General features: G+C 36.2%; 1 protein-coding gene across 7 annotated transcripts in view; it reads left to right on the top strand.

Annotated features, from left to right (window-relative positions):
• The window catches only part of AHI1 (Abelson helper integration site 1), a 232,790-nt gene that overhangs the window by 158,408 nt on the left and 61,570 nt on the right, over positions 1-12,812 (top strand). For 6 of the 7 annotated variants that reach the window (XM_037734767.1, XM_037734766.1, XM_037734769.1 and 3 more), the window contains one exon: positions 869-924. In XM_037734767.1, the coding sequence (XP_037590695.1) occupies positions 869-924 (56 nt within the window). The remainder of the gene's footprint in view (positions 1-868; positions 925-12,812) is intronic. The other variant, XM_037734768.1, reaches the window with a different exon arrangement.

Genomic DNA, 12,812 nt, shown 5'->3' with positions numbered 1-12,812 from the left:
CTGGAATTTTGCTAATTGCTGTTAACAGACATTGTAGTTCGCACCTTGGACTAGTCCTGCGTATGACAGCCTTTAGCATTATTTGAACAAACTGTATTAATATCTTAATTTACATGTTAGTTTGCTGGTGGACAGAAATTAGGAATTAAACAAGACCCACACCTGTGTTCATTTTTAACTTGAGTTAGACTTTGAACCAGTATCTTTACAGATGAGATGCCCCGTGTCACATCCTGAAAGGCTGTTTAAAGAAATGCAGTAGAGAGCATTGGGAACAAAAAGATAAATCCACACATGATAAAAGAGTATTTCAAGATTAGCCATCTGGTGTTATCATTTTAAAGGAGGGAATCAGGGAAACTTTTTCTTCAGATACTCATGGTGATTGAGTAAATAGAATATGTTGTAGTAGGAAGTCAGATGATCAAAGAAAAATTCAGATAGATTTATTTATTCTTTTGAGAAAATAAGACAGTGGTGATTCACTTCATAGCCCTTGTGGTATTTCTTTTGTATCTTTGAATGAGAAATAAAACTTTCATGGAAGAAAAGCAGCAGGACCCAGATAATGGAGTAATTTTTGAGCTGAGAACAGGGTATGGACACATCTTGCGCTATTGCTAGACATCATTTGAATGGGAAAAATGGCCTAGCCAACCTTGAGTCAGTGTAGCTAAACTCACCAACTGTTTCTGACCAAAGAATTCATGATACAGCTTAAAAGGATCCTGCCTTCCAAGTGAGACTTTTTTCTTGTAAGCTCTGTGAGTCATAATAAATGTTTTTCCAATAAAATGGCATAAATATTTTCAACATAAAATGGGGACAAGCTTAATAACCAAATATTCACAATGTTTTCTTTCCATAGGGTTTATCAGCATGGAAAGAAAGCCTTATAACCATCAGGTGGATACAGCACCAACGGTAAGACAGTCTGTTGCTGAATTGTTAAAAGTGTTAAGAAACTGCAGAATAATACTGGTTGTAGTCACTCACAAAGCTATTGTAGAAAACTCTTACAACCTCTTTTTTGCCAAAAGTTATATCCCTATAAGATTTGTTCATATTAATATTGTTAACTTAGAAATATTTTGTAGATTTGATAAAGTAATATAAATATTTATGCAAATTAATTTAACTCTTCTAAAAATGAATGTTATTTTGTGCACTAGCATAATTATTTAAAGTGAATGTTTTCTAATAGTGAAAAAAGGTCATTATGGTTCATTTCTCTTATAGGTTACTTTGCTTTATTATTATAGAACTGAAGTTTTATCTTTTACCTGTCTTCTATTACTATCAAACAACAAAAGGCATTTAACAGTTATAGCATCTATTTACTGTATTTTTAATTGTATTAATAGAAGGAAGAGAATTAGATTTCCCTTTTAGTCTCTGAATATAATATTTATGTGAAACATATATTAGTTGCTAGTTTGCTGTTGAACACCTCATAAGATGATATAGAGTATACTGTACATTCCCTAATTCTACTCTTATTTCTTATCCTTTGTATTCATAAGTCTTCCAGGTACTTCCTGTGATTCTTCATTTCGTGTTGTGAGAAAGATTTGGTAATGTAGAGGCTGAGTATCCCTTATCCAAAATCCTTGGGGCCAATAGCATTTTGGATTTTGGTCTTTTTCAAATTTTGGAACATTTGTGTTACATTTCCTGCATACCTGAGCCAAAAATTAGAAATCCAAAATGTTCCAGTGAGCATTTTCTTTGAAAGTCACATCAGTGCTCCTAAAGTTTCGGATTTTGGAGCATTTCAGATTTTAGGTTTTTGGATTAGGGATATTCAAACTGTACCAATTTTAAGAAAATAAAGATAATATTAAAATATTTGAATTGTGTTGATGATTAACATATGCCTTAGTAGCAAATTAACTCTATTTTCTATTTGTAACAAATCCCAGTGATTGATTTAAGATGTTTGATAACTTAATATGTGGGACTCCAGAAAAGACCAGTACATGAGGAATTAGCATAATCATTAAAAAGTACTTGACTGTAGTATGTATCAGTTATCCTTTAGTAAGTATGCTAAAAGAATAGCCATAACATTATATAAATTTTATTCCTTAGTATTAAAAAATTAAGGAATGGCAATTCAGAAAAATTTATGATTTTAATGTATCTGAATAACATAGTCCTTTTTGATGTGTTTTTCTGAGGAAGGACTAGCTGCTCTTCCTTTTCTGTGCCTCTACTACAAACTAAGGATATTACTGCCTGTCTCCCCAACAGTCCCCAGCTTGCCAACACTTAATCTTTGCCCTTTCTCCATAACCTCTAAATAGAATCACAAGTCTGCTCATTATGATTACCCAGTGCCCTCTGGTCCCAGATTAGGACAGGTAAAGCCTGATTTTCACAGAAATGTAATTTTACTTAATTCCCATCCTTGAACCAATATTCTCTTATTTTCTTTAAAGGGCTTAAGAGAAGAAAATGTCTAAGTTAGGGAGAAAAAAAGGGGTCTCTCTAAAAATTTATCAAAGTGGGATTTTGTATCCCCATACTTTGTGTTCTACTAACCCAAAAAGAATAGATACCGTGATTTAAGTCTCTACTGGAGCCTGAGAAAAAAAACGGAAAAGGAGTGAGCCAGGATTTTACAATAGCTGAGGCTGGGACCCTGAGTGACTTCTCAACCCCAGGCCTAACTCCCAATTCCCAGCTTGCTTCTTTCCCCATTTTCATGCCCACATCCCCCTTGCTCCAAGTACTGCCATGAATGGTGGTTCTAGGGGAGTGCTAGATGCTAGTTGCAGCCATTAAATGGGTGAGGGAAATGAGCAAATGAAAATTTATCAGACCTGTTTTCAAAGGAAAGAGGTGTTTCTTAACATTCCAAGTTGGAATTCTGAATGAAGTTTTTGGTAAACATATGGTTATGGTCAATCAAACTTGAGTTTGATTCTATAGTACTGTAATATAATGCAGTGTTTCTTCAGTAAATAAAGATCAGCCTGAGAACAAAACCACCTCTGTCCCTTTGTTCCATGTCACCTCTCACTCTCTTTTTATTTCCTTTTTATTTTTCATTTATTACATGAACTTTGATTTTTTTTGTTTGAGATTTTTTTTTCTTTCTTACAAATAGTACCACATTTGTTTTTGAGATGCCTTTGATGGAAACTTAAAAAAAAAAAAAAAAAAAAATCTCCATATGGCATGACCATCCCCTTCATTAAAAAGAATTGAACCTCTATTTTTAACTGTTTATAACCACTTAATTTTTGTAGCATGCTGAGCTCTTAATTTTATTCATACCTCAGAGTACATTTTCTAGGGTTTTTTTTTTCAAGAATTAGAACACAGGAAGTGAATTATCTGAGTTATTATTATTTAAATTATGTTTAAATACTTGCCAGTTGCCTTTACTATTAGCTTGCCAAGATTTTTAATTACTTGAACATACCTTTTCCCTGAAAACATTGTAGAAATTGATTATCTTTGCATTCTGGCATTTAGTATTGCAGAAGAGACATTGGACATCAGACTGATAGTCATTCTCTTCTGTTAGTAACCTATGTGGCCTGCTCATATATTATAGATATTGCTTTATTTTCTTTATACCTAATTTCCTAGGTCAGATGTGATGGTTAAATGTGTGGATTTCTTTCGCTAATTTTTGTCCTGAATGATATTCATTCAGACATTGTACTGTTGATTATAGGAAGAGTAAATAAGACATGAGACAATCATATTAGATTATAAAGACTTACATCATGCCACTTTAAGAATTAGTCCTTCTGCACCTGCTTATCGCCTATGGTAAGTTAAGGATAATATCAGCCTCAGATTAATCAGAGGTTATTGTCTGAACCCTAAAAGGCAGGTGTAAAGTTAGTTAATTGTTAAGTCAGCACAAGTTTGAGTCCCGTATTTACTTTAAATGAAGGACTTATTTGCAAATCAAAAAGAAATGGCAACTAGATAAGGAAGTATTCCCCCAGGAACATAGTTAAAACATACCTACCTTTCAGTATACAGTCATATGCATGGCAAATCCCATAGCTTTTCATATTTTCTGGCAGAATTAATATACATGTAAAAGACATTGAAACATGATAAGCCATACTGAATACATAATTTTTAGCGTCTTGAGGAGTATTGTTTTTGAATTTCTTCCAGTGAAAACTAATATGATAAAATTCAAATGACATCAATATGGCCTATTTGAATGAATAACTTAAATTTTTGTAAAGCTCCTACATTCCAAACTTGTAACGCTAATGTTAATATTTTTAGTTTTTATTCAGTGACCCTGTAACCCCTAATAGAGGGATTTGGGGGCAGTATATAAAATTAAAGCTTGCATTTTCACAGAAGTCTACACATCTATTACAACAGGTTGAAATAAAATCCAGAGTGTCTCATCAGGATTACACCAGCTATGAAACACTTGCCATTTGTCTTAAGTATTCCTTTAATTATTAGAATTTAAAACATCCTAACCTGATTGAAAATTTAAATTTTGATTCATTATGCTTCATATTTATAAGACCAATTTTAAAACTATTTATTTATTCCTTCTGCAGTTATCCTTCAAGTTTTCTAAGGGCTGAATGAATTTTTGTCACATGATTTTTCATCAGTAGTAAACTTTAATATGTTTTGGACTTATTTCGTTATTCTGAAATATTTCTGAGATATTTGTAATGTTGTTTGCCCTTAACACTAAACTTATTCATAAATATACTGATCTGAATCATACAAATTAAATTTTATCCTGTCTCTTAGGTTATATAGTATCTGTACTTACTCAACAACTGTTGGGTTGTTATTGTTGTTAGATTGTTATCATTGTTTAGCCCATTCTGTAGATTCACAAGATTGCTACCTATTGCACTATTACACTTTTGCATTCTTTATACATATATTCATGAAATATATGGCTATTTCATATTTTAACGTAATATTCAGGACAGCTTATATGTAGATATGTATACATGAGTTCAAGTGAAATGTCCTTTATTCAAAGGAAGCACTTTATTTTCTACAATCTGTTGCATTTTCCAAGAATTCATAGTATGTAAACTGGGGTGAATGGGCCCCTATAAAGCTCATAAAATAGAATCCATGGCCAATCTCTTCCTGTAGATAATTGCAGGGTGGAGAGGGAAATGATAAACTATAAGCTTTTATAACTTGTCATAAAAGAACTTGTTTTTACTTATCAATAAAGTAGCAATTCAAAGCAGTTCTATTGAAATTCAAATATAAATGTAAAATAGGTTCTATTTAACAACCACTTGCAGTTTTCCATAATATAACATTTTTTAAGTATCTACACATCAGTTTATTTCTCCAAACATTATAAATTTTGAAGTTTATGTTGATTTTTTTCCTGTTGGCATACTCCACTGGCATTTATGTTTTTCTTAGACTTTTTTTCTCCATTTCTCTTTTGGTTTTGCTAAATTTTTCTACCTGAAAAACTTAAAATTCTGAAAATTTTATATTACTGGAAGATATAACAGTAGCATAAATTGAATTTTCTAAATTATCAGGAAACATTAAGTATACAATATACATAGGATTGTACCATACCAAGCATGGGGAAGGTATGGAAGTACTGTGGGAAAAGTAGAAATATCAAAAAAAAAAAAGTGTGAAACATGGTTTTATAGGTCTTTAGATATATATATACCAATATAATGTGTCTTTGAGTAGTTCTTGATGTCATTAGAAAAATGACCTGTAAACAGCTAAATCCTAATACATGAAATGAATAAAAAATTCAGAGCAATAACAAAAGTGGTATCATGTCACTGAGGCAGTTTGTGCCCAAGTATAGAAATATGGTGTAAGGCTTTGAGTGCTATAGGAATTCCCAGTGCTGGAGTGGTTTGTGAAGGCTGTTTAGCATTGAAAAGTGCTAAACCGATCTTGAAAGGATGGAGTTTTTAAAAGAATAGAATTTGCTAGACCAGAGTAACAGTGTGACCAAAGATCATAGAAGAAGGACACACTGTATACCCACAGTTTATAGATGGGTAGACAATTTAACTGCAGCAGAGTAGATGAGATAGTGGAAGATTAGAAAATGTGATTTGGATATGATTTATAAAGATCCTTGAATGTTAGATTAACAGTTAAGACTATCTTTATAAGCAATAGTAAGGCATTTGATCATGAGAATAATATGAACAAGGGAGTAATGTTTTAAAAGGATTAAAATGAAAGCAGCTCACGAAATTGCTGGTGGTAGTGATAGGAAGACAGTAACTGAGCTGTGAAGCTATAGAAGTCTACATTTGTGGTGACAAGGATTTAAATAAGGGGTCTAAATGAATCAATGTGGAAATGGAAATAGAGGTATGCTTACAAAAAACACTTGGAGATGAGAGCTGATGAAAGAGACTCAAAGGAAAGTTGTAGTTCAACAGGGAGATCTCATCGTTGGAAGGCCCAGGCCTAGGTTGTGGGAAATCATGTATTATCACTGCATGCAGGTTCTTCACAATTGGTATCCAAAGACCCCATCCAGGAAGGAGGTGCAGGTCCAGTATCTTTAGAAAAAACTGAGTCAGGAACCATTCTCCTCCTACCCACCTCCCAAATGTATTCCACAGAGCTGTTTTTCCAAAGCACAAATAGGATCATGTATTTAAGATCCTGTGGTGTACCCCATCACCTACCAGATGAAAACTTAGTTGTTTTGCATATCATTTGAAACCCTTCTGCTACTTTTCTAAACCTATCTCCAGCCTGTCCCCCCTACTCGCTCTGGGCACTCTGAGCTACTTGCAGTTCCTGAATATGGCTGTGGTATCTCACATTGAGAAGCAGTGTTAGATAAAGAACGCCTAATTCTAGAACCAAATTGCCTGGCATTAAGTCCTGATTCTTTGGCTGTGTTTGTCTTCAGTCACATTTCTTTACCTCTTTGTGCTTCAGTTTGCTCATCTGTAAATGATAATACCTACCTCGTGGATTGTTATGAGGAATAAGTGAATTAATGCAAATGAGACATCACTTGATATATTTCTGTACACCAGCTGCTGAATATTATTTAATTACAAGAGATAGCCAGCTATTAAAGACAAGAACATATTTCAGGCTTGAGAAGTAAAACTAGGTCAAGAATCAAAGGAAGGACTCAAGGGTCCCAGTTAGGTCAGGGAGATTAGGAACAAGGGAGTCTGATGAATATTGCCTCCCACAGCTTGTTTGTGTCTTAGTCAATTTTCTTTCTTCATTCTTTTTGTTTTGTTTTCTTTTGTTGTTGTTGTTTTATGTCTGTATTTGTTTATTGCATATTGTGACTCTTCCCTGAATCAGTGCAGAAGTTCAGTTACACCAGGACAATAGGCATGAAACTGGGACTATCTGGGACAACCCTAAATGTATGATCACCTTATTCATCAGTTCGATAAGTCATGACAGCCAAAGTGGACTTTTAGAAATGTAAGTCAGAATAAGTTAACCTCCTACTTAACATCTTCAATAACTTCTCCTTATGTTTAGGATAAAACCCAAACCCTTTCCTAGGGTCAATAGGGCCTTGCATGATCTGCTCTCTGCGTATCTCTTCAGCATCGTCCTATGTGACCCTCTGTTCTGAATTTCTTGAGCACAACCAGACTTTCTCCCACTCGCCCATAGGCGTTCAAACATTTGATCTCTCTGCTCCTGAATATACACAACCTTTTGCATAATAAGCTTTTTCTTTAGATCCCAGGTAAAGGTTAACTTTTCAAAAGACTTTCCTTCACCACTCTATCTGAAGTAGATTTTCCCCCATTAGTCTTTATTATTATACCTTCTTTTTCTTTCTTAACTGTTATCCCAACTTGGATTTTTTTATTTCTTCTCTTATCTGGTCTTCCTCAATTTGGTGTATATTCCAAAACAGCATGAACCATGTCCATCTTACTCACCACTATTTATAGTCCTTCAGTAGATACTGCTTAAGTGAATAATTGTATATGTGGTGAAACTATAAGAATAAATAAGAACAGAGAGCCAGCCTGGATGTGGTCCACATTTTAAAAGTTGGAAAAAGAGCCCTCAAAGAAGATAAATGGTAGAAAGGCAGGCAGGAGATCAGGGATAATGTAGTATCTCAGAAACCAATGTGAGCATGGAAATGAAAGAAGTTGTATTTTTTTGTTGTTGTTTTTATTATTTATTTTCGAGACAGAGTTTTGCCCTGTCGCCCAGGCTGAGTGCAGTGGCACAACCTCGGCTCACTGCAACCTCTGCCTATTAGGTTCAAACAGTTCTCCTGCCTCAGCCTCCCAAGTAGTGGGATTACAGGTGCCCATCACCATGTCCAGCTAATTTTTGTATTTTTAGTAGATACAGGGTTTCACCATGTTGGCCAGGCTGGTCTCAAACTCCTGACCTGGTGATCCACTCACCTTGGCCTCCCGAAGTGCTGGCATTAAAGATTTGAGCCACGGTACCCAGCTGGAGGGAGTTTTTAATGCTATCTCTGTGAGAATGAGAGCAGGGCCCAGAAAGGAAGCTGGATGGTCACACTAGGAGGCATGATGAATCAGAAGCAATTCAAGAGGCCCTTCATGACAGGAGATGGAAAATAAAATAGCAATTAATTTAGTCTTGTTTATATGTTACTGATTTATTTCAGAAAAGAAAACATTTTGCCAAAAGGATGCCATGAGATTAACCTATGTAGAATGCAAAATAAATATTTCTTTTTCTATGTTCTGTAAAAGTAAAAAGTAAAGTTTGGGTAATTATATAACAGTATTCCATTCAAACTAAGTATTTCTCAGATGGAAAGAAAGATCCAACGATATGAATGAGGCAGGAGAAAGATGCAAACTGGGTTTTAGCATTTGACAAAGGAGTAGAGCAGTTCAGTTGTGGTAAGGTCTCTTACCATGGGACTTATTTTTCTAATTAGTAAAATGAGGAAAGTTAAAGAAATTGATCTTAAAGTCAACTTTTGGTTCTAATGTTCTATGAATCTTTTTCAGCTGCTGTTATTGTTCAAAGAATATATTAGAGCAGAAAACTGAAGCAGATCTTTCATAGTCATCCTTTGAATGCTCACTTATCATTTCATTCATTCTTAGGACTCAATTAGAATTTACTTCCCTATGTTATGCATGTGGCAGTTAACACCCACCACCATTTTTGTTGAAAACTTCATGCTGCTTAATAAGTGGGCATAGGTTAGTTGTTGTCCGTAGATTAGAATCTAAGTCTCTTTGCTATAGGGCCCAGTCTCTCCACCTTCATAAACCCAGTGCTTGATAAACAGTGCTAAGCAGTGGGATGTGGGATCCAGATATCTGTGCAATTTAGCAAGCAGATGGGTTGGAAAACATGTGTAGAATATGGTGTGAAAGAGGGAAGGCGCTGGTGGGCCTGCCTAGTGTTCTATTGAATGGACACCCAGTAATCTTTTTTATTCATTTCAGATACCCTCACTATTTTTTCTAATATAAGCGAAAGGGCCACGTGCAGTGGCACATGCCTGTAATCCCAGCACTCTGAGAGGCCGAGGCAAGAGGATCACTTGAGGCCAAGAGTTCAAGGCTGGCCTGGACAGCATAGCAAGAGCCCATCACTTAAAAACAACTTTTTTTTTTAAAACTAGCCAAGTGCAGTGGCACACACTTGTTGTCCCAGCTACTCTGGAGACTGAAGCAGAAGGATCACTTGAGCCCAGGAGTTCAAGACTGCAATGAACTGTGGTCGCACCCTGCACTGCAGCATGGGTGACATAAAATTATTAAACTTAGTAGTGCTTTGTTGTGAACATTAATAATATGATAAAGGCTTACATGTGTTGAACACTTACTATGTTACCAGTATATAGTTCTGATGTCTTTATATCTACTTTCTTTTAATCTGCATAATTCTATTTTGTAGATATTATTATTCCCATTTTATAAATTTGAAACTGAGGCACTGAAAAGTGAAGAGAGGCTTCCCTAGGATCACACACATAGTAAATAAGAGCTAAGAAGTTATTTTCTCTTAACATGTTACCTAAAAGCCTCTGAAGTTACTGAGATTTCCATCAAGGGTTTTTCAAAGACTGTGTTATCTACTAACAATGGGATATTGTGGGAAGAGTATTGAGACATTTCTAGTCTATATACATTTCTAGTCATTTAACTTCAGCATATGAAAAGAAGGTATCACTAGTTACTAAAGAAAGAGTACCTTTACTTGTGGATACATTCTTTTCTGGAAAATATAAAAACTAGTTCTATGTTAAGAACACTGTGTTCATTAATTACTCAAGTTTTATTCTTTGCTACAGATAATTAGTATATTAGCTCTGCTCTGCATTTAGATCATTGTACAAATCAGTTTCCTCTTACGTAAATATAGCTCTTAAAATGTTTAAGGACATCAGTTTCATCATGTTCTTCTCTTTTTTAGGCTATGTCCTTCTTTCTTTTTTTACTTCTCTTAATATTGATTCCTTTCCAGTATATTTATGTTCCTCAGAAAAGTGGCATCCAGAACTGGACTTGATGTTCCAATTATGATACAAAAAATATAGGGAGAGAGATCCAAGATGGCTGATCAGCAACAGCTCAGGACTGCAGCTCCCAGTGAAGGTGCAGGGACTGTCTTCACTGGGAGCTGCAGTGAAGTGGACACCAGACTTCCAGACGAATTTTTGTTGCCCACGGACCAGGAGAATCCCAGTTGAGGAGCCCCATGGGTCACCAGCGCAACTCTTTTGGCTGGCACAGCCATTTTGCCAGCATCCCAACGTGGCGGTTCTCAGTGCAGAGTATGCAGGACTGGGTGCCCTTTTAGTTGGCATTTGGAGCTCTGGGAAGGCAGAGTCACCCTTTCAGCTGATTGAAAAGGGGACTGAAGCGGGGAGCCAGACCGGGAGATTCCCGTGCAGAAAAGCGCCAGGAATCTCAGCGCCGCTGTTTCAGCCTGCGTGGTCACGGCGCGGGAAATTGCATAGATCCCGACGCCTTTTCGGTGGGCGACTGGGGCACCTGGGAGAGAATCGACCATTCAATTAGGAAAATTTTAAAAAGGGGGCTCCAAGGCAGGGAGGCAGGTGATTGGGCTCGGCTGGTCCCACCACCACAAAAAAACAGCAATTGGAAACACTGATGGTTGAGAGTTTCACAGCAAGCACAGCTGAACCTGGGAAGGTCCAGCTTTGTAGGGGAGGGGAATCCGCCAAAGGAAAACAAAGAAACAGAAATAACATCATCACCAACAAGCTGGACGTCCACTAAGAGACCCAGTCTGAAAGTCAGCAAATACAAAGACGACAGGTGGATAAATCTACAAAGATGGGAAGAAACCAGCGCAAAAAGGCTGAAAACACCCGAAATCAGAATGCCTCTCCTCTTTCAGGGGATCGCAGCTCCTCATCAGCAAGGCAACAAGGTCTGATGGAGAATGAGTGTGATGAATTTTCAGAATCAGGCTTCAGAAGGTGGGTAATAAGAAACTCCTGTGAGCTAAAAGAACCTGTTCTAACCCAATGCAAAGAAACTAAGAACCTTGAGAAAAGGTTTGACAAAATGCTAAGGAGAATAGACAATTTAGAGAGGAATATAAGTGAATTAATGGAGCTGAAAAACACAACACGAGAACTTCGCAAAGTATGCACAAGTTTTAACAGTCGAATTGATCAAGCAGAAGAAAGGATATCAGAGGTCGAAGACCAACTTAATGAAATAAAATGAGAAAACAAGATTAGAGAAAAAAGGGTAAAAAGGAATGAGCAAAGTCTCCAAGAAATATTGGACTATGTGAAAAGACCTAATCTACATTTGATAGGTGTACCTGAATGTGATGAAGAGAATGAATCCAAGCTGGAAAATATTCTCCAGGGTGTTATTCAGGACAACTTTCCCAAGCTAGCAAGGCAGGATAATATTCAACTCCAGGTAATATGGAGAACACCAGAAAGATATTCCTCAAGAAGAGCAACCCCAAGGCACATAATCGTCAGATTCACCAGGGTTGAAATGAAGGAGAAAATGCTAAGGGCAGCCAGAGAGAAAGGACAGCTTACCCACAAAGGGAAGCCTATCAGACTCACAGCAGATCTCTCAGCAGAAACCCTACAAGCCAGAAGAGAGTGGAGGCCAATATTCAACATCCTTAAAGAAAAGAACTTTCAACCCAGAATTTCATATCCAGCCAAACTAAGCTTCATAAGTGAAGGAAAAATAAAATCTTTTGTGAACAAGCAAGTACTCAGAGATTTCATCACCACCAGGCCTGCTTTACAAGAGCTTCTGAAAGAAGCACTACACATAGGAACAACCAGTATCAGCCATTCCAAAAATATACCAAAAGGTAAAGAGCATCAACGTAATGAAGAATCTACATCAACTAATGGGCAAAACAGCCAGCTAGCATTAAATGGCAGTATTAAACTAGCATATATTAATATTCATCGTAAATTTAAATTGACTAAATGCCCCAATCAAAAGACACAGACAGGCAAATTGGATAAAAAGCCAAAACCCATCGGTATGCTGCATCCAGACCCATCTCACATGCAAGGATACACAAAGACTCAAAACAAAGGGATGGAAGATGGAGGAAGATTTACCAAGCAAATGGAGAAAACAAAATTTAAAAAAAAAGGAGTTGCAATTCTCGCCTCTGATAAAATAGACTTTAAAGCAACAAAGATCAAAAGAGGGAAAGAAGGACATTACATAATGGTAAAAGGATCAATGCAACAAGAAGAGCTAATGATCCTAAATATATATGTACCCAATACAGGAGCACCCAGATACATAAGGCAAGTTCTTAATGACTTATAAAGAGACTTAGACTCCCACACAATAATAGTGGGAGACTTTAACATCACA

This window comes from Cebus imitator, unplaced genomic scaffold (assembly GCF_001604975.1).
Source record: "Cebus imitator isolate Cc_AM_T3 unplaced genomic scaffold, Cebus_imitator-1.0 Scaffold659, whole genome shotgun sequence".
In the NCBI taxonomy this organism is placed as follows: Eukaryota; Metazoa; Chordata; class Mammalia; order Primates; family Cebidae; genus Cebus; species Cebus imitator.
This window is presented reverse-complemented; position numbering and strand designations above follow the sequence as displayed.